The 13,131-nt window shown below is 41.6% G+C and overlaps 1 protein-coding gene across 1 annotated transcript in view; it reads right to left on the bottom strand.

Moving 5' to 3' along the window:
- Positions 1–2,478: 2,478 nt before the first annotated feature.
- The window catches only part of zgc:174356 (uncharacterized protein LOC100137120 homolog), a 54,946-nt gene continuing 44,293 nt past the window's right edge, over positions 2,479–13,131 (bottom strand). Inside the window, exon 7 of the mRNA XM_039009000.1 lies at positions 2,479–3,094. Coding sequence (XP_038864928.1) covers positions 3,043–3,094 — 52 coding nt within the window. The 3' untranslated portion in view covers positions 2,479–3,042. The remainder of the gene's footprint in view (positions 3,095–13,131) is intronic.

Here is a 13,131-nt window from a genome sequence, read left to right as displayed (position 1 = left end):
GTCAAACTCATTTTTAGAAAAGAGCAGCACTAAGAGAGCATTAAGAGCCTAGCAACTAAATGTACTGCCGCTGACGCTCAGCGTTTTCTGTTCTCAAAATACATGCTTGAATTGTTTTCATTGTTTTCTGGTACCATAACTACCTCCGTGATAAGGTCTGGTTAGACCTAGAACACAGTGAATGACAATTAAATGAGGAATGGGCCTGCTGATGTACTGATAAACTACATAATACTCTACTTATCTAATTATATTGTCAATAAAACAAGTGCAGGGATACGGCTGTATATTGATGTTAAAATGCATAGATCATCTGTAGCATTAACAACAAAATCCCTTTAGTAATTCAATATGTACATGATACTGCAGTTGATTTTGAAATAGTTTCTCAAGAGATGAAAGGGCTCCCTGCTCTAGAAGGCATGTGACAGGAAATTAAAACATTGTCATACCATAGCTATAAAGAGACAACACATCGACGAGGCCGAAGTGGAGCGGGTCGAGAGCTTCAAGTTCCTCGGTGTCCAAATTACTACCCACTGGGCACAAACGTCAATTCAACATCTTTGGTTCAATGTAATTTCAATGAAAGGACGTGGAAACAACATTGATTCAACCAGTTTGTGCCCAGTAGGTAAGGACTTAAAATGGTCCACACACACATACAGTTGGGACCCCCTCAGGAGGTTAAAAAGATTTGGCATGGGCCCTCAAATTCTTAAAAAATTCTACAGCTACACCATTGAGAACATCTTGACTGGCTGCATCAGCGCTTGGTATGGTAACTGCACCGCTCTTGATCGCATGGAGCAACAGGGGGTGGTGTGGCCGAGCTCCCTGCCATCCAGGACCTTCATATCAGGCGGTGTGAAAGGAACGCCCGGAAAATTGTTAAAGACTCCAGCCACACAAGCCATAGTTTTCTCTGCTTACGCATGGCAAGCGGTACCGGAGCACCAAGTCTGAAAATGGCTTGGGAACTTCCATTCCCAAGCCATAAGACTGCTAAATAGCTAACAAAATGGCAACACAAACTATCTGCATTGACCCTTTTATTTTATTACAATTTTTGCACCGACTCTATGCACACTCACAGGACTATACACACTCACTCATACACACTGACACTCCAACACAGACACTTACACACTTATTTTGCTCACACACCCATAACACGCACATACTTTCATACTGACTCTACTCACACACAATCACCATATACACTGCTCCTACTCTGTTTATCATATGTCCTGATGCCTAGTCAACTTACCCCTACCAATCCAGTATCCCTGCACATCGTAAATGGTACTGGCACTGACCCTGTATACTGTAGCTTACTTACTTTCTCGTGTTCTTCCATCAATTTCTAATGTGTTTTTGTTCTACTTTACTTATTTTATATTATAAACTGGGTGGTTTGAGTCCTGAATGCTGATTGGCTGAAAGCCGTGGTATAGCAAACCATATACCACGTGTATGACCAAAAACATTATTTTACTGTTTTAATTACATTGGTAAGCAGTTTATAATAGCAATAAGGCACCTCAGGGTTTTGTGGTATATGGCCATTATACCACAGCTAATAGCTGTATCCAGGCACTGTACATTGCGTAGTGCATAAGACCAGCCCTTAGCCGTGGTATATTGGCCATATACTGTACCACACCCCCTCCTGCCTTATTGCTTAAGTATAATATTTTTACTACTGATATTGACTACTGCATTGTTGGGAAAGAGCTTGCAAGAAAGACATTTCACTGTACTTGTGTACTCAACAATAAAACGTGAAACCAACAAAAAGCACTCTGCTCGGTACTATAGACCATCTAAGGTAAAGGGTGTACTGGAGCTACTGCATGTGCTGTTGGAAAGTCAGTTGGAAAGGAGGAATGCTGTTTTTAAATCGTATCTCCTTAATTGGAGGATGATATTTAGCTCGGTCTCTGTAAAAGGGAAAAAAGCTGCAGAATGCTTGCTCTCAGCTCTAATTGTGGTGCGTCAGTATGAGAGCCTCTGTGTGTGTGTGTGTGTGTGTGTGTGTGTGTGTGTGTGTGTGTGTGTGTGTGTGTGTGTGTGTGTGTGTGTGTGTGTCAATAGAGGCTCATCAGTGAGACTAGAGGTTTAATACAGCTTTTCTCAATGACCTTCTCCAGATATGGAGTCTGACCTTTTACTATTCTAATTTTATTAATGGTTATTATTACTTCCTTTATCAGCTCAATCACAACTCTCCATTCTGTAAAACAACTTCAATAATCTCTCATCTTCTCGCTCTCTGCCTTTCTTTGTCTCTCTCCCCTCATTTCCCTCTTTTCGTCTCTCACTCATCTCCCAATCTCTCTCCCTCAATCGGTCTTTCCCTCTCCCCCTCTCTGTCTTTGGATTTCTCTCTCCATATTTCCCTTTCCCATGTCAAATTAAAATAATAATGGAATGCATAGTGATACCATGGAGATCTAAGATGTTTGTCTTTCTCTCAAGTGGCATAGGCTTTTATTATGATAATGCAATTTTATTTATAAAAGCAATTCTGCTGCAATCATTTTACAGGTGTGAAGAAACATATGTGTTGATTGAAATAACAGAAATGGGTAGAAGAGGCAATATTATCAATTTACCTTTACCCGTTTCCTGCAGAGCACAGCAGAATCAGAACATGTGTGATGAGAATAACTTAAAAACATGCATTATAGGTTACTCAAATGCAGCGGGGTTGTCCCATTTTCACAGTTCATTTATCGGAAAATAAATATATAAAAATTAAAAATATATATGATTTCCTGTATAATGTACCATCTACTGCCCTCAAACTCAACTCTGGACCTCGAAGCCAATTACACAGATTTTTTCATTGTTCCCCTCTAATCAGGGACTGATTTAGACCTGGGACATCAGGTGGGTGCAATTAATTATCAGGTAGAACAGAAAACTCCGGACCTGGTAGGGTAAGAGTTGAATAGCCCTGATCTACCGTATATGATGCACTGTATAGGGAGTAGGATGCCATTTGAGACACATCCTAGGTGTACTATAGGACTGGATTTAGTCCTGTATTACCAGGCGAGGTTGTGTGGCTGGCATCTCACTGATCCACCTGTTTGGAGAGACAGAGACAGAGACAGAGAAATACATTGTTTACTGGAGAAACTGACCTATTCATCACACCAAATTATCCACCAATGAAACGCTTCAGGTTGTATTTCTCCTGAGGGATCTCCCTATTCTCCCAACCTAGCCCTCTGAATCTCATATCCTGTACAGAATTTCATCAAATTGGGGTTTTATGGTTATAAATGCAGGACATAAGATTACGGTATATGAATTATTAGAGGATATACCAGTAGGGAGCAGTCCACAGATAAACACTTTATAATATGGTAATCTTTTATAGATAACATAATCTAAAGACTACGGTCATCAGGTGGGACCCTGTGTTGTATCGACCATAATGCATTGCTAGAGCTGTTCCAAGCCATCATCCTGCTGGAAACAATACAGCAACGTTTGGTCGTCCAAGTGAGTTTGAAATAGAGTCAGGGACAGGGTCGCAAAATTCCAGGAACTTTCAATAAATTCCCTGGTTTTCCAGAAATCCTGGTTGGAGGATTCTGGATTTCCTGCTTATTCCTTCCCAATTCCAGGAATCTTCCAACTGGGATTTTGGGAAAACCATGGAATTTATTGAAAGTTCCCGGAATATCATATCAGCAACATGTTATCTATGATGTCCACCATGAACAGAATATAACCCTGTAGCTAGTAGGCTACATTTGAAGAGTTTAAAAACACCATATACACACAGTTTTCACATGTGTGTTTCTTCATCAGAAATTATTGTTATGGGTACCTTCATTTGGGTGTAAAATATGACTATTCTCAGATTTTTCATTCATAGGTTTTTGGTTGTGAATTAACTTCTCTAGGGTAGGGGGCAGCATTTGGAATTTTGGATGAAATGCATGCCCAAATTAAACTGCCTGCTTCTCGGGCCCAGAAGATATGATATGCATATAACTGGTAGATTTGGATAGAAAACAATAGAAAACTCTAAAGTTTCCAAAACTGTTAAAATAGTGTCTGTGAGTATAACAGAACTGTTTTGGCAGGCAAAAACCTGAGAAAAATCCATTCAGGAAGTAGTTTTTTTTGTTGGTTTTGTAGTTTTCTATTCAATGCCATTACAGTATCCATTGACTTAGGACTCAAATTGCAGTATCTATGCCTTCCACTAGATGTCAACAGTCTTTAGAAATTGTTTCAGGCTTGTATCCTGAAAAATTAGGAAGTAAGAGCAGTCTGAATGAGTGGACCCTAAAGTGTCACAGAGCTTTTTCATGCGGGAGACGGGGAGAGTGCGTTTCTTGTTTACCTTTTAAATTGACGACGTTATTGTCCGGTTGAAATATTATCGATTATTTAGGCTAAAAACAACCTGAGGATTGAATATAAACATCGTTTGACATGTTTCTATGAACTTTACGGATACAATTTTGATTTTTTTGTCTTCCTGTTTTGACTGCGTTTGAGCCTGTGGATTACTGAAGAAAACGTGCGAACAAAACTGAGGTTTTTGGATATAAAGAGACTTTATCGAACAAAAGGAACATTTATTGAGTAAATTAATGTCTGCTGAGTGCAACCATATGAAGATCCTCAAAGGTAAGGGATTAATTTTATCTCTATTTCTGACTTGTGTAACTGTTCTACTTGGCTGGTTACTGTTTGTAATGATTTGTCTAGTGGGCTATGTTCTCAAATAATCGTAAGGTATGTTTTCGCCGTAAAGCATTTTTTAAAATATGACACCGTGGTTGGATTCACAAGAAGTTACTCTTTAAACCATTGTAGAGAGGAGAGGAGGAGTAGGTCGTCACTTCCTCTTGAATTTGCAGACGTGTTGCTGTGCGTTTTGTTGCCAACCTTACTTTACTAGCTGACAATTTTACGTTTGTTTTTTTTTTTTCTTTTTAATTACCGTTTATATTTTTAGTTTTTCCATCACAACTTTTTTCCCTCATTCAACTTTTTCACTCCGGACGCTTTATCTGGACATGGTTCGTCAGCACTTTCAACAGCCGAAGCTAAGTAGTAACATTAACATGATGTCTTCTAATTGCAGTCGCTGTACTCATAATATACAGGAGAACGATCGCCTTATGGCGAGGATAGCTGTGCTGCAAGCCCAGCTTCAGACGCAATCGTTAGGCAAGGGTAATTTCAGTGTAGGAAAGGATGAAACAGCGTCTGTGCCACCAGTAAGTACAGATAGTAACGTTAGTATAAATCCCCCCGCACAGTCACCGCAGCCGGACAACTTTCTCATGGCTTCTGGAGGGAAATGCTGTAGGAATGCTCAACTGGTGTCGCTCATTCAGCCGACAGAAACTTTCAACCGGTTTTCCCCATTAAGTAGCGAGTCGGAGTCTGAGGCCGAGTCTTCTCTTGTCTCTACTCCTCCCGTTACGGGGTCTGAGACGCCGAAGGCTCCCACCATTAGCTCTGACAAATTGAAAACCCTAGTCATTGGCGACTCCATTACCCGCAGTATTAGACTTAAAACGAATCACCCAGCGATCATACTCAATCACTTTTTATAGCTACTGTTTACAGGCCTCCTGGGCCATATACAGCGTTCCTCTCTGAGTTCCCTGAATTCCTATCGGACCTTGTAGTCATAGCAGATCATATTCTAATTTTTGGTGATTTTAATATTCATATGGAGAAGTCCACAGACCCACTCCAAAAGGCTTTCGGAGCCATCATCGACTCAGTGGGTTTTGTCCAACATGTCTCTGGACCTACTCACTGCCACAGTCATACTCTGGACCTAGTTTTGTCCCATGGAATAAATGTTGTAGATCTTAATGTTTTTCCTCATAATCCTGGACTATCGGACCACCATTTTATTACGTTTGCAATCGCAACAAATAATCTGCTCAGACCCCAACCAAGGAGCATCAAAAGTCGTGCTATAAATTCTCAGACAACACAAAAATTCCTTGATGCCCTTCCAGACTCCTTCTGCCTACCCAAGGACGTCAGAGGACAAAAATCAGTTAACCACCTAACTGAGGAACTCAATTTAACCTTGCGCAATACCCTAGATGCAGTTGCACCCCTAAAAACGAAAAACATTTGTCATAAGAAACTAGCTCCCTGGTATACAGAAAATACCCGAGCTCTGAAGCAAGCTTCCAGAAAATTGGAACGGAAATGGCGCCACACCAAACTGTAAGTCTTCCGACTAGCTTGGAAAGACAGTACCGTGCAGTATCGAAGAGCCCTCACTGCTGCTCGATCATCCTACTTTTCCAACTTAATTGAGGAAAATAAGAACAATCCAAAATGTATTTTTGATACTGTTGCAAAGCTAACTAAAAAGCAGCATTCCCCAAGAGAGGATGGCTTTCACTTCAGCAGTAATAAATTCATGAACTTCTTTGAGGAAAAGATCATGATCATTAGAAAGCAAATTACGGACTCCTCTTTAAATCTGCGTATTCCTCCAGGGCTTAGCTGTCCTAGATCTGCACAGCTCTGCCAGGGCCTGGGATCGGGAGAGACACTTAAGTGTTTTAGTACTATATCTCTTGACACAATGATGAAAATAATCATGGCCTCTAAACCTTCAAGCTGCATACTGGATCCTATTCCAACTAAACTACTGAAAGAGCTGCTTCATGTGCTTGGCCCTCCTATGTTGAACATAATAAACGGCTCTCTATCCACCGGATGTGTACCAAACTCACTAAAAGTGGCAGTAATAAAGCCTCTCTTGAAAAAGCCAAACCTTGACCCGGAAAATATAAAAAACTATCGGCCTATATCGAATCTTCCATTCCTCTCAAAAAAATTTGAAAAAGCTGTTGCGCAGCAACTCACTGCCTTCCTGAAGACAAACAATGTATACGAAATGCTTCAGTCTGGTTTTAGACCCCATCTTAGCACTGAGACTGCACTTGTGAAGGTGGTAAATGACCTTTTAATGGCGTCAGACCGAGGCTCTGCATCTGTCCTCGTGCTACTAGACCTTAGTGCTGCCTTTGACACCATCGATCACCACATTCTTTTGGAGAGACTGGAAACCCAAATTGGCCTACACGGACAAGTTCTGGCCTGGTTTAGATCTTATCTGTCGGAAAGATATCAGTTTGTCTCTGTGAATGGTTTGTCCTCTGACAAATCAACTGTACATTTCGGTGTTCCTCAAGGTTCCGTTTTAGGACCACTATTGTTTTCACTATATATTTTACCTCTTGGGGATGTTACTCAAAAACATAATGTTAACTTTCACTGCTATGCGGATGACACACAGCTGTACATTTCAATGAAACATGGTGAAGCCCCAAAATTGCCCTCGCTAGAAGCCTGTGTTTCAGACATAAGGAAGTGGATGGCTGAAAACTTTCTACTTTTAAACTCGGACAAAACAGAGATGTTTGTTCTAGGTCCCAAGAAACAAAGAGATCTTCTGTTAAATCTGACAATTAATCTTGATGGTTGTAAAGTCGTCTCAAATAAAACTGTGAAGGACCTCGGCGTTACTCTTGACCCTGATCTCTCTTTTGACGAACATATCAAGACTGTTTCAAGGACAGCTTTTTTCCATCTACGTAACATTGCAAAAATCAGAAATTTTCTGTCCAAATATGATGCAGAAAAATTAATCCATGCATTTGTTACTTCTAGGTTAGACTACTGCAATGCTCTACTTTCCGGCTACCCGGATAAAGCACTAAATAAACTTCAGTTAGTGCTAAATACGGCTGCTAGAATCCTGACTAGAACCAAGAAATTTGATCATATTACTCCAGTGCTAGCTTCCCTACACTGGCTTCCTGTTAAGGCAAGGGCTGATTTCAAGGTTTTACTGTTAACCTATAAAGCGTTACATGGGCTTGCTCCTACCTATCTTTCCGAGTTGGTCCTGCCGTACATACCTACACGTACGCTACGGTCACAAGACGCAGGCCTCCTAATTGTCCCTAGAATTTCTAAGCAAACAGCTGGAGGCAGGGCTTTCTCCTATAGATCTCCATTTTTATGGAACGGTCTGCCTACCCATGTGAGAGACGCAGACTCGGTCTCAACCTTTAAGTCTTTACTGAAGACTTATCTCTTCAGTAGGTGATATGATTGAGTGTAGTCTGGCCCAGGAGTGTGAAGGTGAACGGAAAGGCTCTGGAGCAACGAACCGCCCTTGCTGTCTCTGCCTGGCCGGTTCCCCTCTCTCCACTGGGATTCTCTGCCTCTAACCCTATTACAGGGGCTGAGTCACTGGCTTACTGGTGCTCTTTCATGCCGTCCCTAGGAGGTGTGCGTCACTTGAGTGGGTTGAGTTACTGACGTGATCTTCCTGTCTGGGTTGGCGCCCCCCCTTGGTTTGTGCTGTGGTGGAGATCTTTGTGGGCTATACTCGGCCTTGTCTCAGGATTGTAAGTTGGTGGTTGAAGATATCCCTCTAGTGGTGCGGGGGCTGTGCTTTGGCAAAGTGGGTGGGGTTATATCCTTCCTGTTTGGCCCTGTCCGGGGGTATCATCGGATGGGGCCACAGTGTCTCCTGACCCCTCCTGTCTCAGCCTCCAGTATTTATGCTGCAGTAGTTTATGTGTCGGGGGGCTAGGGTCAGTTGGTTATATCTGGAGTACTTCTCCTGTCTTATCCAGTGTCCTGTGTGAATTTAAGTATGCTCTCTCTAATTCTCTCCTTCTCTCTTTCTTTCTCTCTCTCGGAGAACCTGAGCCCTAGGACCATACGTCAGGACTACCGGGCATGATGACTCCTTGCTGTCCCCAGTCCACCTGGCCTTGCTGCTGTTCCAGTTTCAACTGTTCTGCCTGCGGTTATGGAACCCCTACCTGTCCCAGACCTGCTGTTTTCAACTCTTAATGATCGGCTATGAAAAGCCAACTGACATTTATTCCTGATTATTATTTGACCATGCTTGTCACTTATGAACATTTTGAACATCTTGGCCATGTTCTGTTATAATCTCCACCCGGCACAGCCAGAAGAGGACTGGCCACCCCTCATAGCCTGGTTCCTCTCTAGGTTTCTTCCTAGGTTTTGGCCTTTCTAGGGAGTTTTTCCTAGCCACCGTGCTTCTACACCTGCATTGCTTGCTGTTTGGGGTTTTAGGCTGGGTTTCTGTACAGCACTTCAAGATATTAGCTGATGTACGAAGGGCTATATAAAATAAACTTGATTTGATTTGATTTGTAAAATATGTTTTGTTTTCTGAATTTTTATAATGAGTATTTCTGTATTTGAATTTGGCGCCCAGCAGATTCACTGGCTGTTGAAGAGGTGGGACGCTAACGTCTCACGTACCCAAGAGAGGTTAAAATGTTTTTTTGAAAAACACTATATATCCATTGTTTAGCTGGAATGGATTGTTCGTATCCTGTATATGTGGCTCTGATATTGTACCGTCGTTCGTCTGAAGAAGAAGGGGTAGACCAAAGCGCAGCGTGGTACGTGTTCATGATGTTTTAATATAGCCTGAACACTGAAACAAAAAACAAAAGTGGAACAAAACGCAACAGTTCTGTCAGGCACTCACACAAAACAGAAATCAAGTACCCACAAAACACAGGTGGGAAAAGGCTACCTAAGTATGGTTCTCAATCAGAGACAACGATAGACAGCTGCCTTTGATTGAGAACCACACCCGGCCAAACACATAGAAATAGACAACATAGAACAAAAACATAGAATGCCCACCCCAACTCACGCCCTGACCAACCAAAATAGAGACATAAAAAGCATCTCTAAGGTCAGGGCGTGACAGATATGTGATTTTCTCACCGAGCTATCTTAAGATGAATGCACTAACTGTAAGGCGCTCTGGATAAGAGCATCTGATAAATGACTAAAATGCAAATGTACATGTTTTACATACAGCTCTCATATTACTGTATTGAATTATAAAAAAATATATAAATATTGATGTCACAAATGTATCATTTGTACAGTTCTTTCTTAAAAACAAAACAAATATGTTTTAAGTGAGAATAGGCATTGGTCTAAAGCCGAAAAATAAATTCACATGAGCACCACAATCCCTATTCCACCCATGCTTTACCAAGGTTTTCCAGCACACAGCTTTGACCTACTACAGTAGCTACAGTATGTTGGTATTGTACTGCAAACTATGTGTAGGCAGGTTGCTTAGGATTCAAACCTTCTCAAACAGGCTAATTTGTACTCTTAGAGAAGGTGCTTCCACAATAATGTGATCTGTACCACATACAAGGTAAAGTATTGGATTCTTCACACACCACAGTAAGACATTATCCCGTTACACTATCTTTTCATGCTTTTTTTATTAAATGAAAGCAAGCTTTGATGTTATACTTACAAGACTGTAATTTGGTGCATGCCTGTATTTCCTTAAACCTTTATTTTAGCAAAACATGTCATTGAAAAAAATATATCATAATAAGAAACATTTTTAGTCAGTAGGTGCCCAACATCATAACAGGACACAGTGTGTTGGACACAGTAGATCAGATAGATGCATTCCTGAGACTTTTTCCACAATTTGTTATGTTACAGCCTTATTCTATAATCGTTAAAATATATAAAAAATCCAGACGGAAGCCACTCCTCGGTAAAAGGCACCTGACAGCCCGCTTAGAGTTTGCCAAAAGGCACCTAAAGACTCTCAGACCATGAGAAACAAGATTCTCTGGTCTGATGAAACCAAGATTGAACTCTTTGGCCTGAATGGCAAGCGTCACGTCTGGAGGAAACCTGGCACCATCTCTATGGAGAAGCATGGTGGTGGCAGCATCATGCTGTGGGGATGTTTTTCAGCGGCAGAGACTGGGAGACTAATCAGGATCGAGGCAAAGATGTACGGAGCAGAGTACAGAGAAATCTTTGATGAAAACCTGCTCCAGAGCACTCAGGACCTCAGACTAGGGTGAAGGTTCACCTTTCAACAGGACAACGACCCTAAGCACACAGCCAAGACAACGCAGGAGTGGCTTTGGGACAAGTCTCTGAATATCCTTGAGTGGCCCAGCTAGAGCCTGGACTTGAACCCGATCGAACATCTCTGGAGAAACCTGAAAATAGCTATGCAGTGATTCTCCCCATCCAACCTGACAGAGCTGGAGAGGATCTGCAGAGAAGAGTGGGAGAAACTCTCCAAATACAGGTGTGCCAAGCTGGTAGAGTCATACCCAAGAAGACTCGAGGCTGTAATCACTGCCCAAGGTGCATCAACAAAGTACTGAGTAAAGGGTCAGTACATAGATGTCATATTTACATTTTATTTTATTATACATTTGCAAAATTTTTGAAAAAACAGTTTTTGCTTTGTCATTATGGGGTATTGTGTGTTGAAAAAGTCAAGGTGTCTGAATATTTTCAGAATGCACTGAATAGCGTTTTAAAATGACACCATAAATTGATAGATTTTTAACAAATACAGCTCTGTCATTGAACAACCCCATGTGTCACGCCCTGACCTTAGTTATCTTTGTTTTCTTTATTATTTTGGTTAGGTCAGGGTGTGACATGTGGGATGTATGTGTTTGGTCTTGTCTAGGGGTTTTGTATGTTTATGGGGTGCTTACTGTCTAGGTGTTTGTATGTCTATGGTTGCCTAGATTGGTTCTCAATTAGAGGCAGCTGTTTATCGTTGTCTCTGATTGGGAACCATATTTAGGCAGCCATATTCCGTTGGGTATTTCGTGGGTTATTGTCTATGTGTAAGTTGCCTGTGTCTGCACTTGTTTATTATATAGCGTCACGTTCGTTTGTTGTTTTGTAAGTTTGTTGAAGTGTTCTTCGTTTCATTAAAATAGAAGAATGTATTCTTATCACGCTGCGCCTTTGTCCTCTTCTCTTCATCCACATTACGACGAGCGTGACAGAATAACCCACCACAACCGGACCAAGCAGCGTGAAAGGAAGGAACAGCGCTTTGTGGAGAAATGGACTTGGGAGGAAATATTAGACGGCAAGGGACCATGGGAACAGCCGGGTGAATATCGCCACCCCAAGGCAGAGCTGGAGGCAGCGAAAGCCGAGAGGCGGCATTATGAGGAGCTAGCTCGGCAGCGCGGCTGGAAGCCTGAGAGGCAGCCCCAAAAATTTCTTGGGGGGGGGAACACGGGGAGTGTGGCGAGTTCAGGTAGGAGACCTGCGCCAACTTCCCGTGCTTACTGTGAGGAGCCGAAGAAGCGTGACACCATGTCATGATTAGATTGTGTTTTTTCACTCTCTCTTTCATAAGATCTTTAAATTAAACAAAAGCTAATTTACCAACATTTCTGAAAATGCATATATAGCTTTTTGGAAATAAACTAATTTCATAAGGGATGTTTGAGTTAAAAAACAGCATGTAGCATCATTGATGACTTGATAATATAACATAACGTATAAGATGAAATGTAACAGTCATATTCTCATTCTAAGCATATTTATTTGAGCAAACAATGGGTGTAGAAAAACTACTAGACTAGACGATATCACAGTGTGTATTACACTTGAACATTACACACCTACTCATACAAAGATCATCACCTGGATGAAATCAAATTTAGAAAAGTGTTGGCTAAAAAACTATTTGCTTGTTGTCGGAGCCAAGGTTGGCGCGGGTGACTGAATTGATAACTACTTGCTGCTGTCAGATGTGTATACACCGGTGACTGCTTGCGTTCATTCTTTGCTTGCGGGCTCATTTCTGTGACAGGCCCCAACGATGTGCCTTCATTTCAGTCTTAATGAGAGAGTGTACATGTGGAACAGAAAAGCTTTAGGGTGCCGCAGCCACAACTAATCCAAACAGCCTTCTCTCTGTTGGCGTTCCTTCACTGTAATAACACGAGCGCAGCTGAGGCCAAATGAAACCTGTAATTTTGGGAAATAAAAAAATGATAATTGCGGCGGATGTGTCGGCACGCTACAATGCTCTCCGAGTCTGAGCCCTGCAGAGAGTCTAGTTGGTGCTGATGAAGGAAGTGAGATTATGCAATATACCCATCCTTGTCATTGAGAGTGAGACAATTGGACGTGTCATGTTTATCATCACCGGTCCAATTACCAGCTTGGTTTGGAGTTCTTGGTTATACCTTTGACTTTGAAATATCCTGGATTTCTTTTGCAGGTGCATTACAA

This window comes from Salvelinus namaycush, chromosome 15, assembly GCF_016432855.1.
Source record: "Salvelinus namaycush isolate Seneca chromosome 15, SaNama_1.0, whole genome shotgun sequence".
Lineage (NCBI taxonomy): Eukaryota > Metazoa > Chordata > Actinopteri > Salmoniformes > Salmonidae > Salvelinus > Salvelinus namaycush.
The sequence above is the reverse complement of the archived record's forward strand: the minus strand, read 5'-3'. Positions and strand labels throughout refer to the sequence as shown.